Here is a 15527-nt window from a genome sequence, read left to right as displayed (position 1 = left end):
TTTTGTAGCACTTTTCACCAGAACAGAGGTTTGTTTTGGGATGCTTACCTTTCTGGCTGCTTGACCCAGTCGATAGCAGACATAGAATGCTTCCAACCACACAGGGGGTTTCTTTCTGGTTCGCTCAACTCTTTCGCGCTTCACATCTGGATTACTGACACTAGTGTCACACCCTCTGTATGGTGGCTTCTCTAATGGTGTCCTGCCTGCGGTCTTCTTTTTGGCAGCAGTATGCAGTCTCCTGTATGTGCCTAGGGCCATCTTCCCTAGGTGCCCCTGTAAGCACTGCCCTTGCAGCTTGAGGTTTATCTTCCACAAATCGTTCGCGGACCACCTCTGTAGGGATCATTTGCGGCTCGGTGATTGCCCGCCCCTTGTGGTCAGCTGGGGTTTTTATAGCTGCTGTTTGACCTCGGATAGGAGGTTGTATCGTAGCTAGAGGGGCGCCAGTTTCTGTGCAGCTTTTCTTCTATTGATCACAGCGGCTGGTTCTGTTCCTTCTGGGGACATTGTGCTCTCTCTCTCTTTTTGTTACATGGTGGGTGGGGCTGCCCCTTGGTCATTGTCCAACCTTTGTTACTCTGGTGGTCCCTATTCTAGGTTCCCATAATTCTGGGGGTGGGGGGGCATTGTGGCTCTTCTCGGATGAGTTGTGCCCAAGCTCAGAGTTCCTCCAGTCGTGGTAGGCCAGGGGTGCCAGTTTCTGAGCCAGCGCTTCCTTCAGAGCCAGCGCTTCCTTCAGAGCCAGAGCTTCCTTCAGAGCCAGCGTCATCGGGTTGCCACAGTGATCATCGGTCGGCTTCTCGTAGGGGCGTCGGCCCTTTCGAGGATCACACCAATGACCGGGTGATGGGGGAGGGAGGCCTGCTCTGTTTGCTCACGCCTTGAGGTTATCTTGAGATGATTTCGGGGCTTTAGTGTCCCTGCGGCCTGGTCCTCGGCCAGGCCTCCACCCCCAGGAAGCAGCCCGTGACAGCTGACTAACACCCAGGTACCTATTTTACTGCTAGGTAACAGGGGCATAGGGTGAAAGAAACTCTGCCCATTGTTTCTCGCCGGCGCCCGGGATCGAAGCCTTCTTCCAAGATTCGTAAGTGTTTCAGGTCGTCTCCTCCAACCTGGCATTGGTGGCATTGAAACCTCCCCCCCCCCCCTCCTCAGGGGGATTTGGGGCTGGCAGGGCAGGCCTCTTTCCCTGCCTTCTGTCAGGTCATCTTGGAGTTCGTACACTTGGGTGTGGTTGAAACATCCACGTCCCTCAGGTGGGTTTCCTGCCCATTTCCATCCCCAAAACAATTCTGTGCAAATTTGAGGTTCATTCTGGACCTCCTCTCCTGCTTGAACCCCTGGATTTATTGTCCCTCCTTTCGGATGACCACTCTATCCCAGGTTCGACTTCTTTTGGAACCGAGTGCTTGGATGGTATCTTTGGATCTCCGGGAAGCGTATTGGTACATCCCGATTCATCCGGGGTTCAGGGACCGGTTAGGTTTTGTGGTGGGGCATCAGGCTTTCTGCATTCGTTGCCATCCATTTGGCCTGAAGCTGACACCTCGTGTGTTCATGCGTCTTACCAGAGTCGTGGTGATATGTCTGCGTCTGTTTGGGATTCATGTTTTGGCCTACTTCGAAGGCTGGTTTGTGTGGGCTCCCAGTTGGTCTGCATGTCTGTTTGCCATGGGTGTGGTTCTTTCCAAGCTCGCCGGGTTCGGGTTCCTGGTGAATTGGAGGAAGCCTCGTCTGGTCCCATCTCAGGTTCAGACTTAGCAGGGTCTTGTGTGGGACTCTCGGACCACTTCCTTGTCTCTCCCTCCGAAGGCATTGCTGCGGCTGCAGTCCCGCTTCTGCTTCGCCGCCTTATTCTTTGGATTTTTGGGGGTTCAGTGCTGTGACGCCTTCCCGAGCCCTCACTCAATGTGTTCACATGCTTTGTGTCTCGGCTGGGGCTTTGTGACTGGTGCTCACCAAATCGTCCAGGGTCTGTGGGGGTACGTCCTACCATCAGGCTCACAGCACGGTGCAGGAGTTCGAGGCAGTGTTGGCTGTCGCTTCGGAGTTTCTCTCGCGGCGTGTGTGGGAGAGGTTGTGCAGCGTCGCTTTGTAACGTACTCAGGTAACTAGTGCCCAGACACAGAAACTAGACGCCTCTACTGCATGATAACTAGTGGGAAAATGCAAGTAATGTAATCTAACAAGTGAACAAAACAAATTAAGAGTGCGACACGTGGTAGCAACACTGGCCGTCCATACAGCCTCTTCTAGGCCTATCTCAAGTTGGTAAACACCCACGGTCAACACCCACGGCCAGCTCCCACGGCCAGCACCCGCGGTCAACTCCCCCACCGGTCAACACCCCACCTTGTAAGACCATCACCACTGAACAGAAGTGTTCAAAAAATGGCTTTGATAAAAACGTGCATAGAATGCAACATGAAGGTAGATTACCAACAGAGCTTTCAATGCCAACTCTGTTCAGCAGCCATACACAAAAAATGTGCCAACATGACTAACAATTCAAGGAGAAATGGTCCCAGTGACCACTCTGTGTACTGGCTCTGCAAAAAGGATGATGTAACTTTTTTGAAATTGATGGAAATCCTGGATAAAACTCCCGCCGAAAACAGAGAATTACTAATTAATGCCTGCATAGCAATTTCTAATGTCTTCAAACAAACTGTACATGACACCAAGGTACAACCAGATGTAGCACAGAGCTCTGTGGCAGCGGCGCCTGAGCAGGGCGCGGAGTCGGGGATGCCTGAGCAGGGCACGGAGTCGGGGATGCCTGAGCAGGGCGCGGAGTCGGGGATGCCTGAGCAGGGCACGGAGTCGGGGATGCCTGAGCAGGGCGCGGAGTCGGGGATGCCTGAGCAGGGCACGGAGTCGGGGATGCCTGAGCAGGGCACGGAGTCGGGGATGCCTGAGCAGGGCACGGAGTCGGGGACCCCTGAGCAGTGCGCGGTGTCGCAGGCACCGGAGCAGAGCGCGGTGTCGCAGGCACCGGAGCAGAGCGCGGTGTCACAGGCACCGGAGCAGAGCGCGGTGTCACAGGCACCGGAGCAGAGCGCGGTGTCACAGGCACCGGAGCAGAGCGCGGTGTCACAGGCACCGGAGCAGAGCGCGGTGTCACAGGCACCGGAGCAGAGCGCGGTGTCACAGGCACCGGAGCAGAGCGCGGTGTCACAGGCACCGGAGCAGAGCGCGGTGTCACAGGCACCGGAGCAGGGCACAGTGTCACAGGCACCGGAGCAGGGCACAGTGTCGGGGGCGCCGCAGCAGAGTGCGGTCCCTGGCAGAGGGAAACAAACAAAACAAGGCCCCAAAATCTGTTGGTATTACAAATGGGCTACCTGTAAGCATGGGGAATCGGGAAGAATAAATGGAACATGTACACACGATCACCCTAGAAAGTGCAGAAACCTCCTCAATACAGGTAAATGTACCAAAAGCTGTGAATTCTTTCACCCAGAAATTTGCAAGAACTCTTTGGACAGGAAAGAGTGCTTCAATGCTAAATGCCCAGCTTTTCATATAAGAGGTACCAGGCGAATAAAACCGACAGACTACCACTATGAAAACAGCCACTACTCCATCAACCGGGATAATTTTTTAGCAAGAGGAGGAGGAGAAGAATGGCTAAAAATGACCAGACTCTACCACCAACTCGGTCAAATGCTAGAGAGGACGCAAACACAGTGGCCTCCTTACCAGAGCCTCAGATATTAACACCAATTAAAGCATCCAGCACTTCCACTAACACGATAACATCATTTATATTTGCCAACATCCAGGGTATAAAAACACGCAAATCCAACAAAGTTCATTTTATAGATGGTCTCCTTCATGAGGCAAATGCAGTGTTTGCAGCCCTAACGGAAACTCACACAAAGGACTACCTTGATGGTGAAATATGGATCCCAGAATACAATCTCTTCAGATGTGATAGGAAACACCGGCTTCAGGGTGGGGTCAGCCTCTACATCAAAGACACACTCATCTGTACTGAGCTGCTAAACACCTCAAATGATATGGTGGAAGTGCTGATAGTCAAAATAGAGATCCTAAATGTAGTTGTTGTCCTTGTATATAAGTCACCGGAGGCAAACCCTCAGCAGTTTAAAGACCAACTAATGAAAATAGAGCACTGCTTGGAAAACCTCACAAATCCAGCTCCGAACATCATCCTGCTTGGGGACTTCAACCTACGGCACCTGAAATGGAAGCACCTGGCTAATACAGTAATATCAGAAAGAATACCAGGAAGTAGCCTAAATGAGCAGGCACATGCAAATGACCTGCTACGGATGTGCGATAGGTTTGCCTTAAACCAGCAAATAGTAGAACCAACTAGGAAGGAGAACACGCTGGACCTCATTTTCACTAATAATGATGAGTTGATCGGGAACATAATGATTACAAATACCTGTTACTCAGATCACAACTTAATTGAAGTTCTGACAACCATGGGGAATGGACCTTCAAAACCAGTCCAGATTCCCGGTGGAGGAGATTTCAGCAAATTCAACTTCAATAATAAACGGATAAACTGGGAGCAAATAAACCAGGACTTCACAGAAATAAACTGGGAAGAACAGCTAGGAAATGCAAACCTGAACCAGTGCCTGGAAAAAATAAGCTCAGTAGCACTAGAAATATGTTCAAACCGCATACCCCTAAGAAAAAAGAGAGATGCAGATTGGAACGGGAACGTCGTTCCCTATATAGGCGAAGAAAACGAATCGCGGAACAACTTGAGTGTCGCACCCTATCTCAAGAACTGCGAAGAAGGTTAGGTAGAGAAATAGAAACAATTGAACTCAAGCTACAAGAATCATACAAAACCCAGGAGAGGCAAAGAGAGCAAAAGGCCATCAGTGAAATAGAGAGAAATCCGAAATATTTTTTCTCCTATGCAAAATCAAGATCAAAAACCACATCTAGTATCGGGCCCCTGCGAAAGGGAGATGGAACTTTCACAGATGACAACAAAGAAATGAGCGAGTTACTGAGGAAGCAGTACGACTCTGTTTTCAGTGAGCCATTAAATGCACTAAAGATTGATAACCCAAATGAATTTTTCATGGATATGATACCAACATCAAATCACATATCAGACGTCGCCCTATCCCCACTAGATTTTGAAGAAGCCATAAACAGTATGCCTATGCACTCTGCACCAGGCCCGGATTCTTGGAACTCCATATTCATCAAGAACTGTAAAAAACCACTATCGCAGGCCCTTCACATTCTGTGGAGACAAAGCCTAGATACTGGCGTTATCCCTGACATACTAAAAACAGCAGAGATAGCACCACTCCATAAAGGAGGAAATAAGGCAGAGGCAAAAAATTACAGACCGATAGCACTAACATCGCACATCATAAAAATTTTTGAGAGAGTGCTAAGAAGTAAGATCACAAAATACATGGAATCACAGCATCTCCATAACCCCGGACAACATGGTTTCAGAACAGGGCGCTCTTGCCTGTCGCAGTTGCTGGACCACTATGATATGGCATTAGATGCTATGGAAGACAAACAAAACGCTGATGTAATTTACACAGATTTCGCAAAAGCTTTTGATAAATGTGACCATGGTGTTATTGCACATAAAATGCGTTCAAAAGGAATTACCGGGAAAATAGGCAGATGGATCTACAATTTCCTGACTGACAGAACCCAATGTGTAATAGTCAACAAGATAAAATCCAGCCCATCAACCGTGAAGAGCTCAGTCCCCCAGGGTACTGTGCTTGCTCCAGTACTCTTTCTCATCCTCATATCGGACATAGACCAGAACACAACCTATAGCACTGTATCATCCTTTGCAGATGACACTAGGATTTTCATGAGAGTTGGCAACATAGAGGACACGGCAAACCTCCAATCAGATGTAGATCAGGTCTTTCTATGGGCTACAGAAAATAATATGGTATTCAACGAGGATAAGTTTCAGCTCATGCGCTACGGAAAAATTGAAAATATAAAAACAGAAACCACGTACAAAACGCAGGCAAATCATAACATAAAACGAAAAGGCAATGTAAAGGACCTGGGTGTACTCATGTCGGAAGACCTTACCTTTAAAGAACACAATAAAGTAGCCGTCACAACTGCAAGAAAAATGACAGGTTGGATAACAAGAACTTTTCACACTAGAGATGCTATACCGATGATGATACTTTTCTAAACGCTTGTGCTCTCTAGAGTGGAGTACTGCTGCACAATGACAGCCCCTTTCAAAGCTGGAGAAATTGCTGACCTAGAGAGCGTGCAGAGATCCTTTACTGCTAGAATCCAATCAGTAAAACATCTAAATTACTGGGACCGACTAAAGAGCCTAAATCTGTACTCCCTTGAGCGCAGGCGGGAGAGATACATAATAATTTACACGTGGAAAATAATTGAGGGGCTGGTCCCAAACCTGCACACAAAAATAACACCACATGAGACCAGAAGACATGGCAGGATGTGCAGAATACCCCCGTTGAAAAGCAGAGGTGCAACAGGTACTCTGAGAGAGAACTCTATCAACATCAGAGGCCCGAGACTGTTCAACACGCTTCCACTACACATAAGGGGCATAACTGGCCGACCCCTCACAGTGTTCAAGAGAGAACTGGATAAGCACCTCCAAAGGATACCTGATCAACCAGGCTGTGACTCATACGTCAGGCTGCGAGCAGCCGCGTCTAACAGCCTGGTTGATCAGTCCAGCAACCAGGAGGCCTGGTCGACGACCGGGCCGCGGGGACACTAAGCCCCGGAAGCACCTCAAGGTAGCCTCAAGGTAGGAGGGTTCGGGTCTCGCAGATCAACAATCCAGCTCCATTCGAACTGTGCCTCGGTGGTTCATTATCTGAACAGTGTGTGTGCGATGTGGTCCTTGGCTCTTTGGGACTGGTAGCTTCGAGTGACTCGTCTACCAAGTGCTTGGGGTTTGGCTCTCCTGTCTGTTCACATCCAGGGGGAAGTCCAACGTCCTGGTGAACGGCCTGTCCCGGTTCATTCCCCTTTCCATGGAATGGATGGTCGACACCAACTTGGTTTTTTTTTTATATAGATATATACAAGAGTTGTTACGTTCTTGTACAGCCACTAGTACGCGTAGCGTTGCGGGCAGGTCCCTGGAATACGATCCCTGCCGCGAAGAATCGTTTTTTCATCCAAGTACACATTTTACTGTTGCGTTAAACAGAGGCTACAGTTAAGGAATTGCACCCAGTAAATCCTCCCCGGCCAGGATACGAACCCATGACATAGCACTCGCGGAACGCCAGGCGAGTGTCTTACCACTACACCACGGAGACTGTAAATTGGCTCTGCCAGACATACGAGCGCCCGGAGGTGAACCTCTTCGTGTCAGCATGGTCGAGGTGTCTCCCGGTATATGTGGCGCCCTTCCCCAAATGCGAGGCCATCAGGGTTGATGCCTTTTGGTAGGACTGGTTGAGGATTACCTGTACAACCCGGGGAACTTTTCCGCGGCTCCGTCTCTTTCAGCAGATCAGTTGGGTCCAGGTTGATCATCTCTGATTTCCGCGTCTGGTCTTTCTGACTTGGATTTATCACCATTTATATTGTGATCAGGTGGCTTCGTTGATGGGGATCCACCTGCATGTTTCGTCTCAGCAGCAGTATGAAGTCTCCTTTCGTCAATTTTTGTCACTTCGTAGGTTGTCTTTTGTTTCAGATCTGGTTGTTTTGTCCTTTCTTGATTGTTTCAGGACAGTCTTCCTATGCCAAATACTGTCGCCTTGTATCATGCAGTGCTGGCGGAGCCGCTCCTGCTTGCGTTCGGGGTGGATGTTACTTCCGCTCCATTTTGCAAGTTGTCTCGTGTGTTGTTTCACCTAACAGTGCTCATTCGCCACCAGAGCCATCCTGGTCGTTGGACTGGGTGCTCTCTCTTCTCTCTTCTCCTCGGTGTGTGGTGGGGCCCTTCGATTCGGGATTGTTTTGATAAGGCTCTTGTTGGCATTGGCCTCTGGTGGTTGTGTCAGGGAGCCTCATGCTGTCTTCCGGCGCAGGGGTTTCTGGTCTTTCGGTCCTGGTGGTAGGTTTGTTCATTTGCAGCTGTCTCCTTCTTTTCTTTGAAGAACGAAATTGTGGCTTTCTGGAGGGGTCCTTGTGTTGTTGATGCTTGGCTGGTTCGGCCAGGGGTGTATCATATGTTGTCCAGTAGCGGCTTTTCAATGTTATTTGCTCGCCATGGCCTCGGTGGCCGGGGACGAGCTTTGGGTTGACTGTTTCCCTTCTTTCCTGTTCCAGAACTCGGGCCAATGGGTCTCCCAGGTTGTCTGCAGGGTTATTCGGTCCAGCCAGCCTGTGGTCTATCCTCGTGCCCATGACATTCGTAACATTGCAGCTTTAGCTGCCGTTTTTGGTAATGTCTTGGGCTGATATTCGGGTGTGAGGGTTTTGGAGGTCAAACAGTCCTGTATGCCCGTTACCTCGTTAATGTTCCTGGCCCTAGTCAGACGTGTCACTTTGAGTCACAGGTTGCAGCCAGTTGTCTCAACTTCGAGTTGAGGTGTGAGTGGGGGCTGCCTCTTGTGTACGTCCCTCTTTTATTTTTCTGGGGTTATGTAGCTCTGGGGAGCTGGAAGGGCTCTCCACAGAAAATCAGCATTGAATGTAATGAAATGCCATTTTCTGGTTGAGTTACGGAGGCTCCGCAGCAACCCTCCCTCCCTCCTGGTTGGCAATAATCACGTTTTTTTTTATATTGTCTCTTAACTGTGGTTGGATGGCGGCACGGGGGTCTGGGGCTCAGTCTTTCCTCTTTCAGGGAGGGGGAGCAGTTGTGACGTCATACTAGTTTGTTTGTTTTCGGATTGGGGAGTTCTGCTTGATAGTTCGGCTTTCTGTGGCAATTTTTACCAGGTGGATTTATTTTGGGGGCACGCCTACCTTTCTGAGTGCCTAACCCAGCCGATGGCAGACATGGAATGCTCCCATCCACATGGGGGTTTCCGTAAGCAATTGCTCTTCGTGGCTCTCTGAGGGGGGCCAGGTTTTGCCTCGTGGTCCCCAGTAGGCAAGAACTCCAATCAAATTGACTGATACCATGGTGTAATACACATATATCAGCCCAGTAAGCTCTGGACTCCAGAAAATGGCATTTCATTACATTTAATACTGTTTTTTTCTTTTTTTTTTTTTTTTGTTATAGGTGGGTGATGAACAGCTTGGGGTTGGTGGAGTACTAGTGTCAGCCGAAGCTCCATACATGGTTGGTGATGAAACTGTTCCATGCAATGGGTCAGCGGGTAATGGACCCACTGGAGTATGCCCTTATCCTGCTGGAAAATTCTGCCCTCTGGTTAATGTAGATATCGAGATACATGCCAACCATGACACACCCCTGACTTTGGCTTGTGCAGGTGGCCACAACGAATTGGTGCAGCTTCTACTTGCTCGAGGCGCCGATATAGGTATGATTTTCGTGTAGCATGGAGGTCATTATGAATAATCATAAATTTTCTCAATACTTTAAATTGTTGACAAACACGCAAGTATGCTCAACAATAATAGTGTGTGTGTTTCATAATTTTGTAATGTATATTTTATATCTGTTTACAGAGCACAGAGACAAGGCGGGATTCACCCCCTTGATTGCAGCAGCTTTTGCAGGACGTGCCAAGGTAGTAGAAACTTTACTCACTGCAGGTGCGAATATTGAGGCTCGGACTAACTTCACCCAGGAGACTCCTCTCTGTATTGCATGCTCAGGAGGCAAATACAAGGTTAGCACCTCTTACTACTCAGGAGCTTGTTCATTTTAATTAACATTATTTACTAATGGCTGTAAATTCTAAATGATTCCTTCAGAATAAGTTAAATCTACAGTTTTTAGTTGTGTAGCCATTATTTTATTTGGGTATCAAAAGTAGATAACTACAAAAGAAATGTATTTATCCTATTTATATGTTTATATGTATTAAATTTATACTAAATACATATTAATATCCATGTTAAATACATATTGATATATTAATATACATAATAAAGATATTAAAATATATTTGTTTTAAATAGAATGAATATATCTTATGTATTTATATATTTTGAGCCCTTCACCTGGGCTCTTAGAGCCCAGGTGAAGGGGTTAGCTAAATACAAGTTTGTCTGTTGCATTTAATAATGCTAGGAATTAATTTTGAATGGCTTTTAAAGTTGGTGCATCTGGTTTGCAGGTGGTAGAAATTCTTCTCCAGCGAGGTGCCAATAAGGACCATAGAAGTGCAGTGGACTACACTCCTCTTGCTCTGGCTGCAGCTAATGGCTCTGTTGACATCATTAAACTGCTGCTTAACAATGGCACAGAGATCGACTCACGCACAGGATCCTCGCTTGGTATCTCCCCACTCATGCTTGCTGCCATGATTGGTCATGTGGCAGCGGTGAAACTACTATTAGACATGGGCTCAGACATCAATGCTCAAATAAAGTACAATTGGAACACTGCCCTTACCCTGGCTTGTTTCCGAGGTCAGCACGAAGTTGTATCACTTCTCCTTGACCACAAAGCTAATGTTGAACACCGTTCCAAGGTAGGCTATAGTCAAATGTGCTGATTACCACTGTTTTTAGCTCAAGTCACACACTGGCCTTTCCAGTATCACTGGCAGTATGAAGTCATTAGATTTTGTTCCTCATACAGTACTTACAAACACAAACTATTGGCTAAAAATACAACTATAATTCCTCTTATAATAAATTATAAAAAACATATACATAGATTAATTTACAATGTGCATGGTAGAACGTTGCAATATTCCTTATATTCCTGCTAACAATGCAAAGGGATAAGTTGATTATGCTGAAGTAGTTAAGATTTCAAGTGGAATTTGGCTATGATTATAATCTAGTGTGCCAGTGCTGGTAAAATTGTTAAAGGATACTTCCTATTGCAAGTGAGCAATGTAGGTTTTAGGGCCCATTTTATTTTGTCCCTCGTTTTGTAGAAATCCACAATGTCTCAATGTCAATCTTTTACTTCAAACATAAAAGCTCTTTATTTTCATAAGGTAGGTTAACATTGAACTTACTAGTGCAGCTGCTTTGCAGCCATTAACATAATTAAATATCATACTTATCGGTAACTGAACTTTGCATTTGAGTTCACTAGATATTTTTAGTTGGTTTACATTAATTTTTGTTAGGAGAATTCATATTGTGTGTAATGTACAAGATTTGATGCGTGTGGAGTGGAATCTTGCATAAATGGGGGAATTAGTTTCATACCTCTTCCACTGCACAAGTTTGGTGCATACAAAGCTGCCATTATTCACTGTATATGGCTATAATTATGAAGTTTTCATTAGTGCAAATATTAAAAAACACGTGCACATTTTAAACCAAAATCACTTTAAAAGAAAAAAGAAAAAAAATTCTGTGAGAGCCCCTTTAGGTCCCCATAGCTATTCCGAGATGATGTGTATATATTAGACTGTGGCAACAGTCAATCGATGGAGTTCTTAGCCTACCGGACACCAAGAGACAGAACTTGGCCTCCCCTCAGAGAGGCACGAGGAGCCTCTCATGCCTCTCCTCTCGTGCCTCTCGTACTTCCCTTGCAGTTTTGGGCTACCTTCCACAACTATTTGGGTGGCCCTCCGCTAGGTCCCCCATGATGGCACTTGTCATAGCGGCTCAGTATTTTGTTTGTATGTTTGGTACTTCTGGGATCACCAGTTAGCAGTACCTTGCCTGGGCTTCCCTTAGCAGTCAGTCTTAGTCCTGAAAACACCCATTGGCCCAATGGATGCATCATCTGAGTCCCATCTCGCTTCATGCTCTGTCCCCTTGGGTGACACTCACTGCTTTTGCCTCCACTATGCTGCCTGTTGGGTCAGTGACACCTTTGACCCATAGTCCTGTGAATGGTTTTCCTTGCTTGTACTCCAGTTCAGCCAGTCTGCTGCTATTGATTTTGGGTTGCAGGCAACTTCAGTGTTGCATGCGAGGTTTAGGTTGCTGCAACATGCTAGGTTGGTTGCCTTTCCGGATGCCCTGAGGTTGCCCCGCTGTGGTTATAGGGATCCGGACTTGGGGGTGTTGGACGCTAAAACTTCGGTTTCATCTGTGACCCCAGGTCCTTTCCCTGCTGTAGTTCATCCTGCTTCCGGCTTCCAAACGTCTGAAGGTAGAGAGTTGGGGCAGGGCTTTCTTGTTGTTGAGTCTCGGGTGGCTTCAGGAACTGCCCCTTCCGGATCGGCGGCGGAGGTATTCGACCCTGTTCCTCCTGCCGGGGCTTTCAGGTAGTACCAGTGGACCCCCTTCTTCCCTGCTTTTCCAATAGACTCTGCCCTTTATCATGAGCAGTGGTGCCATAGGCACAATCAGAGAGCACTGTATAGACATCAGAGGTCCGCGGTTGTTCAACGTCCTCCCAGCGACTATAAGAAATATTGCCGGAACAACCGTGGACATCAAGAGAAAACGACTGTTTTCTAAGAGAAGTTCCGGATCAGCCGGGCTGTGGACCAAACTCTCACAAGTCAAGCCTGGCCTCGGGCCGTGCTTGAGGGAGTAGAAGAACTCCCAGAACCCCATCTTGAGGTTATCTTGAGATGATTTCGCGGCTTTACTGTCCCCGTGGCCCAGTCCTCGACCAGGCCTCCACCCCCAGGAAGCAGCCCGTGACAGCTGACTAACACCCAGGTACCTATTTTACTGCTAGGTAACAGGTGCATAGGGTGAAAGAAACTTTGCCCATTGTTTCTCGCCGGCGCCTGGGATCGAACTCAGGACCACAAATCCAGCGTGCTGTCTGCTCGGCCGACCGGCTCCTATCAAGCAGGTAGCATCCACTGGCAACGAGTGCCCTACAAGTCATGCTGCACCCGCCAATGCTGAATTCCCATCAACAAGTTGTGTATCCTCTGCCAGCAATGAATGCTCTGCAAGCTATGCTGCACCCGCCGATGCTGAATTCCCATCGACAAGTTGTGCAGCCTCCACCGGCAACGAATGCTCTGCAAGCTATGCTGCACCTGCCGATGCTGAATTCCCATTGACAAGTCATGGACCATCCGCCAGTATGGGCCAATAGCAGTAGCATCCGCCAGTATGGGCCTCGTATGGGCCAATAGCAGGCAGCTGCTATTGGCCCATACGAGGCAGCTGCTATTGGCCCATACGAGGCAGCTCCTATTGGGCCTGTGTGGGTGTGGCTGCTCACACTCGCGATGTTCTGAATGTGTTGGTAAATGTATGTAGTGTGTGACAGTGTATAGTGTGTACATATGTTGTAAATATACATAAATAAACATTTAACATTGGTGTGAATAACTGTATGATGGGAGGAGCAATGTTGGCGAATACAATGCTGGAGAAGTGAGGGAGGGCTGGCTGGGTGTGACTGCTCACACTCGCGGTGTTCTGAATGTATTGATGGTGAATGTATATAGTGTGTGACAGTGTATAGTCTGTAAATAGATTGTATATATACATAAATTAGCATGATACATGGTAAATATGTGCAACATAAGTGTACTCAAGTGTCATGCACGTAACACAGTGTCCTTGGACAGTACGGATGTTTTACTGCCATAATATGGTGTACGTGTTCATTATACATAGGAGTAACACATAAAAACAAATAAAATGTATTTGGAACTGTGCGCAAAAGAAAATGAAAAAAAATATATTCGCGGCAACTCGTGCGCCCCACCGGCCCCAGGAGCTTACGGCACGGGCGTACAGGGAATGACGACGTCACGCGCCACCTTACGGACCCTATAGCAGCCAAAGTAAGTACAATTTCAAAATTTTGTTGCTATACCCATATACAGGGAGGGGTTTTTGACACTTCCAGAACTAAAAAGAATTTTTTCCCAAGAATTTATTTCTTGCGCACTGGATGGGGGGGGGGTGTCATATTTATAGGCTGTGCAGTTAAAGGGTTAATATGTCCCCTTAAGTTTCAAAATGTCACGAAAAATGTTAATTGAAAGTTACCTCTCCTAACCTTTTCGAGTATGCTGGAGGACTCAAACAGAAAACGGGACAATACATCACTTTCGTGAGCCGATTTCATTTATAATTACGTCCAATTTTAGCTGTAGCGCCCATACGAGCAATAAGTGACGTTATTTTTAAGAGGACGGGTTGGGGCAGACGTTTGAAAGTTCGCAGCTTTGGCTGTGGTTTTTGGTAATATGTCCTAGGCTGACATTCAAGCATGAGGTTTATGGAGGTCGAACATGGTCCTGGCCTCACTGTACCTTGTTAATGTTCCTGGCCCTAGTAGGGCGTGTTTTACCTTGGATCGCAGGTTCTAGCCAGTTGTCTCGACTTCAAGTTGAGGAGCAAGTGGGGATCGCCTCCTGGGTAAGTCCCTCTTGCTTTATCTTTGGGTAAATAGCTCCAGGAAGCCAAAGGGACTGCCCCCAGAAAACCAGCGTTGAATATAACAAAACCCCATTTTCTGGTTGAAACCCGGAGGCTTCCCAGCATACCTCCCTCCCTCCCCACTTTGCTGTTTTTTTGCGTTTTTTATATTCAGCCACTGAACTGTGGTTGGGTTGCCAGCATGGGAGGTCTGGGGCTTCCCCTTCCCCCTTTTGGGGAAGGGGAAGCTGTGCAGAGAGCGGCGTGGCAGCTGTGGTGACGTCATGCTTGTTTGCTTATTTTCTGATTGGGACGTTATCCCAGTAAGGTAAATTAAAGAAGTTAAATTGCTCTCGTTTGGTGCTTGGTTTAAAATTTTTAACAAGCTGTAGTTTGTTTTGGGATTCCTTCCTTTCTGGGTGCCTGACCTGGTAGATGGCAGACATAGACTACTATCCAGACATCCAACTACTTGGGGATGTCTATAGGCAATTGCTTCTCGTGCCCCCTCTGAGGGTCCAGGTTCTGGGTCGTGGTTCCGGTAGGCTAAGAACTCAACTGATTGACTGTTGCCACAATCTAAAATATACACATCAGCTCTGTATAGCTCCGGGGAGCCTCCGGGTATCACCCAGAAAATGGCATTTAATTACATTGTGTTGGTTACTTTTGGTATTTCATTCTAGTCAAGTCCTTCCACTGGAAGTGCAATGGAAAAGTGCAAAGTTATTGTAACAGAATGGGCTTTTTATTTATCAAGCCTTGCAGTGGACTATGTTCTGTTAGAGGGGGGCCAGTCTGCATGTGTGTGTGTATATATAAACTGTTGTGTGCGTATGTGTTAAAGGAATACTCTGTTATATGGAGCAAGTAATGCTATTGAGGATTTCTTGCCGTTATGATGATGGTTCTCCATGATGCTGTTCAGTATGGAAGATATGGTAAATAGATGGGGTCATTTTAAATATCTTAAACATTACAGACACAAATCACAATTGCATGATGCATCAAAAGAACAAATCCACAAGGGCCATGACGAGGATTCGAACCTGCGTCCGAGAGCATCCCATCTGAGCACGTCGTAGCTCAGTCGATTAAGGCAGCATCTGGGATGCTCTCGGACGCAGGTTCGAATCCTCGTCATGGCCCTTGTGGATTTGTTCATCTTAAACATTCATTTTCTGTGC

At 47.3% G+C, this 15527-nt stretch overlaps 1 protein-coding gene across 1 annotated transcript in view; it reads left to right on the top strand.

Annotated features, from left to right (window-relative positions):
* Positions 1–15527, top strand: part of LOC123746739 (ankyrin repeat domain-containing protein 17) — a 298429-nt gene that overhangs the window by 214946 nt on the left and 67956 nt on the right. Inside the window, 3 exon segments of the mRNA XM_069316838.1 lie at positions 9176–9437; positions 9586–9749; positions 10200–10556. Of these exon segments, the coding sequence (XP_069172939.1) occupies positions 9176–9437; positions 9586–9749; positions 10200–10556 (783 nt within the window).

The sequence above is a fragment of the Procambarus clarkii genome, chromosome 85 (assembly GCF_040958095.1).
Source record: "Procambarus clarkii isolate CNS0578487 chromosome 85, FALCON_Pclarkii_2.0, whole genome shotgun sequence".
Lineage (NCBI taxonomy): Eukaryota > Metazoa > Arthropoda > Malacostraca > Decapoda > Cambaridae > Procambarus > Procambarus clarkii.
Note: the sequence above shows the minus strand (reverse complement) of the source record. Positions and strands in the feature narration are given on the sequence as shown.